The sequence below is a fragment of the Natator depressus genome, chromosome 3 (genome assembly GCF_965152275.1).
Source record: "Natator depressus isolate rNatDep1 chromosome 3, rNatDep2.hap1, whole genome shotgun sequence".
Lineage (NCBI taxonomy): Eukaryota > Metazoa > Chordata > Testudines > Cheloniidae > Natator > Natator depressus.
In genome coordinates, this window is record NC_134236.1 from 44,362,305 (window position 1) to 44,377,093 (window position 14,789).

At 38.5% G+C, this 14,789-nt stretch overlaps 1 protein-coding gene across 1 annotated transcript in view; it reads right to left on the bottom strand.

The window, feature by feature from the left end:
* Window positions 1-14,789, bottom strand: part of CSMD1 (CUB and Sushi multiple domains 1) — a 1,960,312-nt gene that overhangs the window by 813,258 nt on the left and 1,132,265 nt on the right. Inside the window, exon 6 of the mRNA XM_074947791.1 lies at window positions 12,731-12,843. Coding sequence (XP_074803892.1) covers window positions 12,731-12,843 — 113 coding nt within the window. The remainder of the gene's footprint in view (window positions 1-12,730; window positions 12,844-14,789) is intronic.

Consider the following 14,789-nt stretch of genomic DNA (forward strand, 5'->3'; position numbering starts at 1 on the left):
GAAATTAGTTTGAATTCTATTTTTTTATTTAATTATTTTGTAAGTTAGAGTGGAAGAGCACCTGAAGGCATTATTTAAAGTTTGCAGACAATTCTAAATTGGAAGTTGTTGCAAACAACTGGGGACAGAAAATAATACAAATGGACCTATGGCCTCATATTTAAAGGGATTCAGGTGCTTAAAAAGAGCAGACACCATTGAGACAGAAGGGGCCAATGAAGTTTTGAGAAGAGCATGGCATCTTGGGGCCATTACTTCTACCAACATGGTCTCTGACTTGAGCTGAGCTTTATCGTGCTAACCTAAGGACTTTCCCATGCTGTTTTCCAGGTGACTAATAAACGACTATGTTCTGAAAAGGCTGCCCTGCCCTCACTGTAAATACTCTGCTGTTTGCATTGCTCCCTGCAAAAGTAAAGCCTCTCTCAGGAATCTGACCTCAGCTGGACTCACGGTTTAGAACCACAGTGAGAGATGGGGCATACTGGAGCCTGAAGGCTCAGTCTGGGTCACTGCCTTTGCATGCCACTGCAAGTCCTGCCCTTGTAGAAAAGTATTTACCCTTGGGGTTAGGCACACTGAAGGTGTCACTGCCAACAGACTTTGAGGGCAAGGGTATAGCATAGACAACTGTAAACACAGAAGTTTCTCATCCGCTCTCCTCTAAGCCCTCCACATGACACAGTGACCCCCCATCCTGTCCTTCTGTCCACTCTCAGCCCCTCCCTTACTCTTTTCTTTAACCTCTTACTCTCCTCTGGCTCTTTCCCTTTGCAATATAAGTATGCTCTAGTCTCTCTCATCTTAAAAGCCCAACCTCGATCCCACTTGCCGCTCTAACTACTGCCCCACCAGGCATCAGAGGCAAAGGTTGGAGCCGGAGTCAGGATTTCGGAGTCCTGGCATTGGTGTACAGGCAATTAAAGAATTTCTTCTCTTCATGTCTTAATTTAATCTCAACATCTTGGTTTTATACTGATTGATCATATCTTTCCTCTTTTTACCCTCCCATTTTATTATTTGTTTAACCTCCTGCTGACTACTCTATCCAGCCCGTCCCCAAGGAGATTGATTTTCCTTCTACGGAGATGGAGGCCATCCAAAGTATACAGCCCCTTATTCCCATAGAAGGTAGATCAATGTTCCACAAAACCCAATCCCTCCACTTCTTACCTAGTGTGGTGTTTAGATGTTGCTTGTAATTATTAGAATTGGGAGCACTGGCTGTTGGGAGTCTGAAAGGACAGGAAACAGGAAGGCGGGGGGAGGAGTGGAGAGGCTGGGAGAAAGCTACAGAGGGTGCAGCAGCAGCTTGGTAAAGCAGTTTCCACTTTGAAAATAAAGTCCTGTTGAAGCTTGTTAGTACCTTGCCTGGTTGATACAACACCTAGCCAACTGTTCACTTCCAGAATCTTCTGCCTTCCTCCACTTGTGAGATAGGATGGATCTCAGGGAAGATAGCTTCAGCCCACTTCCGAGTTCTCTGAAGTCATCTGTGAGATATCCCGTGATGCAGTATCTTTAGTGCCTATATGAATCACCACTAATGGATCCTTGCCCACTCACTTCAAAAGTTTATCCATTCTTACAGTAATGTCTCGTGTCTTGGCTCTGGGAAGACAATACACTGTTCTGTTGACTGCCTATCCCTTGCAGAATGTTCTTTCAGTTCTCCTGAGTTTTGGTTCCCCTATAAGGATTGCCTGTCTTCCTTGGGTGGCTGGAGAACTCTTTGTGGGTAAACTTGATTTACTTACTAGTTGGGTTGAGCTGCCATCCACAGCTCCCATACATCTCTTCATTCCCTTGGACCAGCTGGGTCTGGAGAGATATCTTTCAGAGTTTTCAGGGTGAGGACCTGGTATCTATTGGAAACTTCTAGATATGTGGAATTCTTCCTAGGCCTCTTCTCTGTATGGTGGTCCCCTTGGCTCCCTTTTCTGTGGGGGAACCCTTAGTCCCCCTATCCTTCTCTACTCCCTCTACACTTTATCTTTGAGTACTCTCACCTGAAACACAAATTCAACTACCATATCTATGCTAATGATTCACAAATCTACTTCTACTCCAGACCTGTCTCCTTCTGCGCAAACTAAAATCTCAGCCTGTCTCTCTGACATGCCCTCACGGATGTCTAGCCATCAGCTCAAGCTAAACATGGCAAAAACAGAGCTCCTAATGTCTTCCCTCCTGAAGTCCTCTCTGCTACCTACTTTTTCAATCACTGTGGACAACACCACCATTGTCTCTATCACCCAGGCTCACAACCTAGTTTTCACCTTCGACACTGACATCTCTTTTGGTCCTCACATACACGTTTATATATATATATATATATATATATATATATTTGGATATCTTGAAGATTCTTTCTGCAAAACATCTCTAAGATATGGCCTTTATTATCCATCCACACATCTAAAGCTCTCATCCAGGCTTTCATCATCTCATGTCTCCATTACTGTATCACCCTTCTCTCAGGCCTTGACAAATACAACTTTGTCCTGCTCATATCCATTCAGAATGCCACTGCAAAAATCATTTTCCTAGCCCATCATTTTGACAAAGTAACCTCTCACTTCGAATCCATCCACTGGTTTCCCTTTCTCTATCGCACCAAACATAAACTATTTTTGTTCAGTTTCAAGGCCCTTCACAGTCAATCCCCACCCTGTCTATCGTTTCTAATCCACCATTGAGTTTCCCATGCACACCTGATGCCAGTTGCCACTTCTCACTTGTTAAATTTAAAAAAAAAAGCATCTTCATGCATTCTTCCATGCATTCCAAGCATCTTCATGCTTTCCAAGCGTCTTCATGCTTTCTTCCATGCTTCCCCATGTACTTGGGAAGTGCTCCCTGTAAACATTTGCAAGGCCACCTCACTATCCTTCTCCAAATCCCTCTTTAAAACTCTGCTTTGCTGTAATGCCTATATTACCTTTATAACAGGCAGGTTACTGGCTTGAAGAGACCACTGTATCATGCTAAAAAAGATTTGTCTCATTGTTACCTTGTACTCCTCATCTGTCTATCTGTCTCTTGTCTGATACTTAGATGGTATGTTCTCTGATGCATTGCCATATATTTGTTCTGTATTTGTGCAGCGCTTAGCACAGTGGGGTCCTGGACCATGTTAGGTCTCCTAGGTGCTATGGCAATACAAATAAATAATAATAATATTAATCATTTGCATGATTGTAAAATACATTTTAATGCAGCCAAATAAACATTGTACATCTAGGACCAAGGAATGCAGGCCATACCTAGAGAGGTGGGCAGTTTCTCCTGGAAAGCAGAGACTCTGAAAAGGATCTTGGAGTCATTGTGGACAAGCAACTCAACATGAGCTCCCAGTGTGATGCTGTGGCAAAAAGGGTTAATATGATCCTTGGATGTATAAACTGATGTGATAGGAATAGGGAAGTGATTTTACCTCTGCATATGGCACTGGTGAGACCAATATTAGAATTGTCCAGTTATGTTCTTCAAATTTTAAAAAAGCAGGTTGAAAAACTAATAAGTTTCAGAAAAGAGCCACAAAAATGATTTCAGGACTGGATAAAATGCCTTACAGTCAGAGAATTAAACAGCTCAATTTATCTAGCTTATCAAAAAGAAGATTGAGAGATGATTTGATTACAGTGTATAAGTACCTTAATGGGGAGAATGTGCTCAAGGGTTATTTAATGTACAGAGAAAGGCATAACAAAAAACAATGGTTGGAAGATGAAGCCAGACAAATTACAATTAGGAATAAGTCTCAAATTTGTAACCATTGGAACAAACTATCAAGGAAAGTGATGGATTTGCCATTCATTGGTGTCTTCATTTGTAGACTGGATGCCTTTCTAGAACACATGCTTTAGTGAGACACATGTTATTGGACTTAATACAGGGGTAACTGGGTAAAATGTAATGCCTCGTGATATAAGGATTCTAGACTACATAATCTAATGGTCCCTTCTGGCATTAAACTCTCTGAATAGGTGAACCACTTTTATTAATTCTGTTTTCTAAAGTTACCCTGATATATAAGGCAGCAATCACCAAAAAGTTATATTTTCCTAATTAACAGTACCTTGCTGTTAATATTGCAAATACTTTGACATTGTAACTTACTTGCAGACACAATTTTTAACATCGTTAGCAGTGTGTGTAAAAATATACATGCAGCGTAGTTGTAGCCATATTGGATATTGGAGAGACAAACTCGTTTACTGGACCTGACGAAGTGTTCTGTGTGGCTCAAAGCTTTTCTTTTTCACCAACAGAAGTTGGTCCAATAAAATATTACCTCATTTACCATATCTCTCTAAAATATTTATGTAATTCTCATGTGCTGTTTCAGTGACTTTAAAAGAAAATCACAGAGAAATGTATTTTACCTTGCAATTTATTTTACATTATTTCACACACAGTTTTCCATTAATGCAGATTTATTTCTGCAGCCTCTATTATTTTCATTGTTTAACTTCTATTTGTTAAATCCTGAATTATTCAAGGTAGTCAAACAGAGCACACAGATAAGTTCTGGTGCATAATGATCAAAACATTTAATACCTTAATACCTTTCTGAACCCCTCTCTCCTAACTGACCAAATACATCATATTTAATTCAAACACTCCTCTCCAGGGATCAACTTTACGTGATAGACCGTAGAATACAGTAATTGTTAGAAGAAAAGGAGGACTTGTGGCACCTTAGAGACTAACCAATCTATTTGAGCATAAGCTTTCGTGAGCTACAGCTCACTTCATCGGATGCTCACGAAAGCTTATGCTCAAATAAATTGGTTAGTCTCTAAGGTGCCACAAGTACTCCTTTTCTTTTTGCGAATACAGACTAACACGGCTGCTACTCTGAAACTAATTGTTAGAACTCTTTAGGCTTGGGTTTGAAAACTTTCTTTCAGAGAAATTTCAAGATAAATAATTTTGAATAAAATAAGTAAAATTAAAGAGATTTACTAAGGATTCTTTAGTTATAGAAAAATCAGCACTGTGACTTATGTTCTTTGCTTTTAAAATGAAAATAGGAATCCAAAGTCTCCTAATTTTTAAGAATATACTAAACAACTCTGAATCATTATCAAATATATTGTCACTCTGTGTTTCATAATAATCTCAGTTGTCTCAATGGCAAAGCTCCTGAGAAGAATTTACTTGCCTAGTATAAACCACTCAAAGAGAGAAAGAATGCTAACATTTTTATACTACCATATGTTACAGTAAAATAATATTGGTTCCAATTTGTCTCTGGGGTTGTGTGTGCCCCTCCCCCCTCCCCCCACACTGCACTAAGAGACATAATCAGCTAACACACCTAGAGGCAAAATCCTGACCCTGGAACCATGGCAGTGTCGGTGTAGTTCTACTGTACAAGGTAGGAAAGAGGACAGGCTTCCAGGGAGCAGGAGCTGCACAGTGGGTGTGCACTCCTTATGAAATTTAGAGCTCTGCTCCAAAGAAGCTCTTGCCTGTCAGTATGAGTGGGACATTGATTGCAGAAGGATGGAAATTGAGTGAATCTACCCTCTTTTCCCAGGGAGGGTGTGGGTCAGAAAAGTAGCTTTAGGGTACAATCCTAAAACAAAGAATCCTCCCTTGTGCCCCTCTCCTGTTCATACTCCCTGCATATCTGCCAGCAACCAGCCTGACTACTGAAGATGGGTATTGGGTAGAGAATTTCCCCAAGTGCACCAAAGAGGCACGAACAAACAAAAAAACAAAAACACAGAAATGTTGAAATCAGTCCAACATTATCACAATGAAATATTTCAATTTTTCATGTCAGATTCAGATGGGGATTTAGGCACCACTCACAAAGCTGGATGAGGTGAGGTTAGTGCCCTTGTACCCGTTAGATCAGCAGTTAGGGTACTTACTTGGGAAGAGGGAGACCTTGGTTCAAATCCCTGTTCCAGAGTGCACACCCACAGAAAGCAGGGGTTTGATCTTGGATCTTCCACAGTACAGAGAAGTGTCCTAACCCCCAGGCTATGGAGGATTTTGGGTGGGAATCTGTCCTGTTGAAGTTGTTCCACTTTGTATAAATAAATATTTACTGGCAGAGTGACCGGAACTTGTCTGTTCCCCCTCCCAGATGAGCATCTGAACTAGTAAAAAGAAAAGGAGTATTTGTGGCACCTTAGAGATGCTCAAATAAATTTGTTAGTCTCTAAGGTGCCACAAGTACTCCTTTTCTTTTTGCGAATACAGACTAACATGGCTGCTACTCTGGATACTGAACTAGTGTCATTCTCATTCTCTTTGTCTGGCACAATGCCTATTCAAACACTTTAAAGAATGTGGAACAGTTTCAACGACAAAGACTGAGAACAACTCACCTCAGAATACCCTTCACCCCAGTAATTAGGGCATTTACCTGAGATGGGGGTGACCTGGGTTCAAATTCCTGTTCTAGAGCAGGATTTGAACCCAAGTCTCCCTGCTTCCAAAAGGTATAAGGCAGGCATCCCCATTTTTTTATGAATCTAGCCTTTTATTTCCTTTGCTTGTACTTAAAAAATCAGAAATAAAATGATTTGTTTTGAATCAAATAAAACACTTATTTTGACATGGAACATTTTGTTTCAAGTTGAACAAAATATTTTGTTTTATCCAAAACTTTTTCCTGAACTTTTTGATTCACAAAAAATTCTGAAAAAAAAATTCATTTTGGTTTGACACAAGCGATTTTTTTTAAAACAAATTTTTGCAACTGCCGGTGAACCGAAATTAAATACCCCCTGGCCACCCTACCCACACACACATTTGCAGAGATCTAAATAGGAGTGCAAGGTGCTCCTGCTGAAGGCAACAGTAACATGCAGCACTCTGCGTTTTGTGTGGGGAAGGCTCCTATACTGGCCTGATTTTGAAGAGCCTATGTCACTGCCTATCCACTGCACCTCCCTGTTCTTTCCCATGACAATTTTCTGTGAAGAAACAATTTAAGCAGTCTCACATCTAGACAATCAACTCAATGAAATAACAATGGGCTTGGATGTATAGTACTGTTATTAAATGGTATAGGGGATTTATTTTCTGAGTGTAAAATGTAATGAACTAAAAATAAGTGACATCATTTTAGCTGGATAGTAGCTCTTGAGTGATCAATTTTAAACTGGAGCTTAAACTTGAGCCTCAAAAGAGTAAGCAACAATAGCACCATTTCATTTTCACTTAGCTTGTGTATTGCTACTTTTTGGAAGCATTACTGAGTAAAAGCTAAAATCTCAAGATTAAATCTTTTACTTATAAAGACAGTCTAAAATAGCACAGCAACAATAGCGCTTTAATCTCTTTCAATCAATCTTTCAACCACCTGAAACTGAATGAAACCTGCACAACTCTATTTTTGATCAGATTGCTTGCTTAAGTCCATTAATTTATAATTTGTTATTATATGCTTGTTCTCGCATAAAAGTGAATATATTTAATTCTACAAATAAATTCTTCAAAGAAAGATTACCTTTCAAAAAGAGACTGCATGCTAATTATTGTTCAGTTTTGAGGAATATTTAAATATAGGTTATACATACATTTGCGAGTGTATGCAAACACAGACTGAGAAATGAAACATGAGCACGTATCGGGGGAAAACATATACACAGTATATAACAAAGAAGTTCAAGAGCAGTAAAATTGCAGAATTATGCACTCAAAATTTAGGACATGCCAGATTTCAGATTGCCCATGCAACCTTCATTCAGCCCCTTTGTGTGTATGCATTATGGTATGGTATTTAATTACATGCCGTGTAACAATTTTATCTGTGAGACAAAGTGGGTGAAGTAATACCTTCAATTGGGCCAACTTCTGTTGGTGAGAGGGAAAACCTTTCAAGCTTGCACAGAGCTCCTCTTCAGGTCTGGGAAATGTATTCAGCGTGCCACAGCTACGTACAAGGTGGAACAGATGTTTAGCACAAGTTCTAACCACATATTTCAATGGACCGTTCAAGGTGATCTGGTCCATCAACACCTCTCCAGTCATGGGGAAGGGCAGCTAGCCTGGGAGTGGTGATAGTGGGTTATAGATTGTTGTAATAAGCCATAAATCCAGTGCCTCTATTCAGTCCATGATTTTATAGTGTCTAACAAAGTTATGAATTTAAGATCCCAGATTAGTCTTTTGAAGGTGTTGTCCAGGTTTCCTATCAGGATGAGGACTAAGAGGTCAGATACAGAGTGATTGCTTTGTAAAAAGTGTTCACCCAAGCTTATACGGTGTTTTTGTCTATTATCATTTTTTCTGTGTGAGTTTATTCAAGAGCACAGTGATTGTCTCACTTTACCCACATATTGAACCTGCTTCAAAACAGATATAACGCCCCCCTCCAACTATACACTCCCAATTTCAGAGTAGCAGCCGTGTTAGTCTGTATCTGTAAAAAGAAAAGGAGTACTTGTGGCACCTTAGAGACTAACAAATTTATTAGCGCATAAGCTTTCGTGAGCTAGCTTTTTACACTCCCAATTGTCACTTAATATCCCACACACTGGAACCCAAAGGTGGTAGCATAGTCGATGGGGACCACAGCCTGAAATAAATCTTTCCTGACTGACCCCCATTCTTGTGGCCTTCAAACAACCACCGAACCCCTCCAAGCTCATAATCAGAAGCAAGCTCCCTCACGGACTAGGACAGAGCAACAAAGTGGCTACCCTGCCAAAATAACAGATGCAAAACCTGTAGACATATCTCTCCACTCTACAATGATCAACACCCCCACAACACACCTTTCAGGATTCATGGGTCTTACACACGGCTATCACAACATGTGGTTTACCTCATCTAGAGCACTAAATGCCTCAATAACAACTATATGGGTGAAGTGAGACAATTACCACTTCTCTAATAAACTCACACAAAAAAATTATAAAAGACAAAAAAACACTTGTCATCTTTTCATGAACAGTTCTCACAGAGTAATCACTATATATCTGACCCTCACCCACAGCTCCCAACTCCATGTTAACTGGTCACTTCACCTTGAACGGTCCCTTGAAATACGTATTAACTACTTATGCTAAACAATCTGTTCCAACTTGTATTTAGCTGTTACACTCTGAGTACATTTCCCAGACCTGAAGAAGAGTTCTGTGTAAGCTCGAAAGCTTTTCTCTCTCACCTGAAGAAGTTTGTCACCCACCTTTTTTTCTCTAATATCTTGGGACCAGCATGGCTACAAAAATACTTCCTACAATTTTATCTGTCATCCTATGAATTTTTATTTGTTTTATGAGTATCACTTATGATCCTAACAGTCACTGTGAATTAAACTATCCACCTGCTAGTAGGAGCCTGGCACGTAGCAAATACTTTGTCTGGGGTGGTATAGCAGGCCCATCAATGGCCACTACCCATTGAATAGCATTATCCTGACAGGACAATAGAGGCAATCAGAGATACTAACTGTTAATGTCCCTCTGTACCATCAACTGATAAACAGTTGGATGCCACAATTCCTCTCAAGGGCTGGATCACGGAAAACTCCAGTGTAAGAAGACAAGAGAAAAGTTATCACAAATTGACTTTAAAAGGGACATGCTTTCTAAGCATGAGGCAGAGGCCATCACCAAAGGAGAAGACTGAGCAGGAGGAGTGGGATGCAGGAACATGCTGGACTTCCTGGAGCAAACTGATCAAAATTCAGGATGGATGAGGAAACTGAAGGAGGGTCTTATGTGCCAGTGATTTTTGCCTAGATCTGTAGCTCTTGTGCTTTTCTATGAGTAAAATATGAATATTTAAGATGTTCCTTCACAAAGTCTCTGTGTTACTTGTTTTAACTATCACATAGTCCCTGAAGAGAAACTGTAAAGCAGAGTATATAAGAATGACCATAAGGTCAGACAAATGGTAAATTTAGTGCTGTATCCTGTCTTCCAACACAAGCTGGTGCAAGATTCTTTAGAAGGAGTGAACAGAAGAGGTCACTCTACTGAGTGATCCATCCCGTTGTCCAGTCCCAGCTTCTAGCACTCAGAGGTTTAGGGACACCCAGAGCTGCATCCCTGGCCATCTTGGCTAATAGACATTAATGGACCTATCTTCCATGAATCTATTTAATTCTTTTTTTAATCCAGTTACACTTTGGCCTTCACAACATTCCCTGGCAATGAGTTCAACAGGTTGATTTTCTTTTGTGGGTCGGATACTTCCTTTTGTTAGTGTTCAACCAGCTTCCTATTAATTTGATTGGGTGACCTCTAGTTCTTGTGTTATGTGAAGGGGTAAATAACTCTTCCTTATTCACTTTCTCCATATCATTCATGATTTATTCCTACTCTTTGGTTCCTATCTTTTAACCAGTACTGACTTTCCCTCTTAGCCCATCAACTGCTTACTTTGATTAAGAGCCTTTGGTGAAGAAACTTGTCAAAGGCTTTCTGAAAGTCCGAGTACGCTATACCCAGTGGATCACCCTTGTCCACATGTTTGTGGACATCTTCAGAGAATTCTAATGGTACCCATGAGGGTTCTGGGTGGTGTACTTAAATAACTGGAGAGACCTGAAGGGGATCAGCATTTGTCTTGGGGCCTAGGGCCACATCCCCAAAAGGATACTAGACACGAAGTCTGTCTAAGAGGCCATATTTAGAGGCAGCATCTGCATCTACTGAGATACAGGAGGCTTAGAAGCATGCAGAATTCAAAGGCTGGGTCCAATATAGCAGTCTGGTGTCTACAGCAAGAGAAGATTCTGCCAGGGCTGTAACATGATCACATACTATTTTTCCCACAGGATCGTTGCCTCTGTTAATGCTGAAATATTCCCACAGAATGCAGTCTGAAGCAGACACCCAGCACTGAAAAGTTCACCTGAATGGCTGCAATTTGGCAGTTAAAAGCAACCAGAACCAAGATCTTATAATGGAAACTGTTTTCATCTTTAATTATTAGACTTACTGACAGCTCTGCCTATCATTAAATACCTTTAAACTGTTAATTAGTGTACTACCAAATAGAAAGACTATATGACTATATTCAGCTACGTATGATGAACTGAATAATAATATTCTGATTTAAGTTAATAGATATTTTAGTATTTAAAGGCAATTTTCCTTACTTCCTTACTTCATTGCTTGCTGTTGACACATTAATACACTCTGTATTGCTGAGGTTCACTGAATTGCAATTTATTGGTAGTTTATAAAATGCCATTGCATTAACTTGCATGTTAAAAGGATGTGTTAAATTAGAAAAGGAGATTTCCAATAACGGTAAGAATTTGCAATTTATTAAGCTACCTCAAATTGTCATTTGAATACTGTTCTTTAAAAGCCAAGTTTTAGATTGCCACCAAAAGAAAAATTGTCAGATATATTATACAGTGCAACAAATACCCATTTTGAGTTTATAGTCTCACTAGGTATTTCCTTGAAACTGCAATTCCATCTTATGCATTCACACATAAAATAGATTTTTTGTAAATCTTACAATGTTGTCTCATCACTTTGCCCCAGACTTACCATGACTATTCGATAGATCCTTAACTTCCTGGTGGGTTGCCAGGATTACCCATAGTGTCCTTACAACTATTGGTGAATGAGATCCAGGATCAAATTTTATGTAGCGTCAGTGCCCTTCAATTACCAGGTGCCAAAAGTATCACTGCCCTCCGCCTCAGTAAGTTTTGTATAAACAAATCCTAAGTGCAGTGACACAACACCCTCGCTGTCATGTTGTTTCACCTAAATAACCTATAAAGTGGTCAGGCATTATTAGTAAAAATTTTCAACTGAGAGAAGAAGAAAAAAATCCACCCTTTGTTCACAATGATTTTAAAAGTACAGGAGTACAAAGATGATAGATATTGTATCAAATACATTTGATATGTTTTATTTTTACATATCTCATATAAATATAATCATCGTAAACAGCACGCATGAACAGAGGAATACAGATCCTACTGTGGAGTGACAACTCAAGCTATGAAGATGTCTATTTGCATGTGGGGGAAAAATAGTAACAAATAGCTTGTGTAAGTACAGGGTTTGAAGGTATACTCAGCTTCTACATCATCTGTATTTGTGATTTACAGGATAGTCTCCTATTTCTTGCTAATTTAATTACAAAATCATTGATTCTGAGTGATGATTTATCAAGTGCACAAATCAATGAAGATTCCATTCCAGAAAAATTGCATTTTGATGCATATCCAGGTGGACATAGACAAAAACTGACAGCAGCATTGACATCCTCTAGCTTTCTAATAAAGATGAATATGCAGATCTATTCAGTAGTCTGAAATGTGATTTATCTTGAGTTGGGGAGTGGTTAAATCTCCAAGTGATAAATGTAACCCTCAGGGCAAGAGCTTGATTATGAGTAATGAAGGAAGACAACAGTGAGATAGGGCCTGTCTTTGCACAGAATAGATTTTCTGTGACCTGCATTCTACTCATGATTTAAAGCAAAGATCTGAATTAACACAAAAAGATGCCACACATACAATTTATCTAATGTAAAAAGGTCAAATAAGCATACCACTAGAGGTATATTTCACGGGGAATGTTGCTACTTTATGTGTAAACAATGTTAAATGAATCTCTGAAAGGTATTTATTTTATAACATAATGATAGCTACTACTCAGCCTAAGGGCAGTAGAACCTAGACTTTAGCTTTTTACGGCACAGACCTGTGGTTTCTAAAGAAAAACCTACATCACTACCAGTTCTATTCACATTATTTTTGGTGACACTCTGTATTTCCTACCTTGGAACTGGGCATTAAATCCTTTCCGTCGGTGGTTACTGTCAGATGTGAAATGAAGTCGTAACCAGTTTTTGCTGCTGATAACAGGAGAAGGCAGGTTCATACCAGTCAACCTGGAGGTGGGGAAAAAAGTTTTTAAGAGACAATAAAGCAAAAAACATGTATTTTAGACTGATTTAAAGGAAACAGACCAAGTGAAATTAAATATACTGGTCACACTGTGCATCATGCATCTGACAATTGTGATGCACTAGTACTATTACTGTATTTTCCTTTCCACCTAGTTCTTTGATAGTCAAATTGGTTTCTCCTTCTCTCATTATTATGGGAACTGTAATGGGAGAGAAAATTTCTAAAGTTTCTTGTTTCAGCTGCTAACTTATCTGCAGAAAAGTTGGCAAGTGATCTTATGACAAAACATCAAAATGCATAAGGTCATATTTATCTTAAATGTTGGTAAACAGTTGCAGAGAATGGTATTCAGTAGCAAATCGATGCACTCCCTTAAGTGAAATGTTATTAATTTTAGAAGAACAATATAAATGTTTCATCTCATATATCTCATTTACAAGGACATCAACCTAGCAAGAAAAACTCTCTGTATTATACACGAGCAAAAATGTGTGCACACCTGAGAAGGGTCAGTTTTGCATATAATAAACCTCAGAAGCCATGTTTTTGTTTTTTTTTAAACCTGATATTAGTGAAAGTTCAGATTCAACAACACCCCCCAACACACACACACACACTTAATTCCCATTAAAAACTGAGCAAGGGGTCAGATAAACAGCCTGGATTTTGTGTAAATCTGGAATCTCTTCTAAATATATATGTTGTATGAACATTGCATTTTTACAATTAAAGACTGGAATAAACAAGTCTGCAAAATGTTGCTTAGGGCCAATTTTTTCTCTTAGTTATGGTGGGTTTTTACCAGGATTAACTGAAAGCAGAATATTCTCCATGGAGTCTAAATTCTTACATTACAGGAAAAATAACTTTGTTCATTTGACAAATGAAGATTATTTAGATTAATGAACAAACATCATAGCATGTTATAAGTGTGTGTTGTATAAGTAATGAACACTTAATAATATGATGTCTTCCTTGCTGTATCACTGCTGTTAACACTTTACTGAAGAAACAGAAGAAACAGTTTTTGGTGTACAAATTTTAATTTGTACAGATTAGTGGAATGCAGATTAGATGATTCTATCACACCTGGTCATAATATCGAAATCTATTAATACTGGACCTTTTTGGCCAACTTCATTTTTTAAACATTTAAGTTACTTAAATGGTGCTATTTGAAATTTTAAAACGAACACATCCCATGTATGGAAAGGCTGCAGCTCATCACACAAACATTAAATATTGACCATAAAGAATAGGAGTAAAAATAAATTTACAATATGAGTACTTGTGGCACCTTAGAGACTAACAAATTTATGCATGCATCCGATGAAGTGAGCTGTAGCTCACGAAAGCTTATGCTCAAATAAATTGGTTAGTCTCTAAGGTGCCACAAGTACTCCTTTTCTTTTTGCGGATACAGACTAACACGGCTGCTACTCTGAAATAAATTTACAGATAACTTCATATCTAATCCTTCTAAGAATAACAAGAATGATGTCTCCAGATTCATATTTTTTGGTGATTTAATCCAAACCTCACTTGGCATCTCACAAGATTACATTGTTACAGTTCATAAGTGCACAGTCAAACAACTCTGCTCTTCAATTTAAGGGAACAAGACCTCAGAGAGAGCTCTTGAAAATTTATAAAACTACCACTTTTTATAATGTATCTTTAACAGTAACCTTTCACTATACCTTTAACTACAGATGAGTGTCTGTAAATTTAGGATATCTGGGAATATAACCTGTATTTTTTTCCGATTATGGTATTTTTCTGTTTAAATATTTTTACTTCATATTTTGAATTCTGAAAACACTGTATGGATCTTTTAATTAAGTTTCTTCTGAATAAAAATTTAAAAGTTCTTTATTTCTGACACTCCCCTGCCCTCTATGTCCTGATTCTTCAAAGGGAGTCTTAC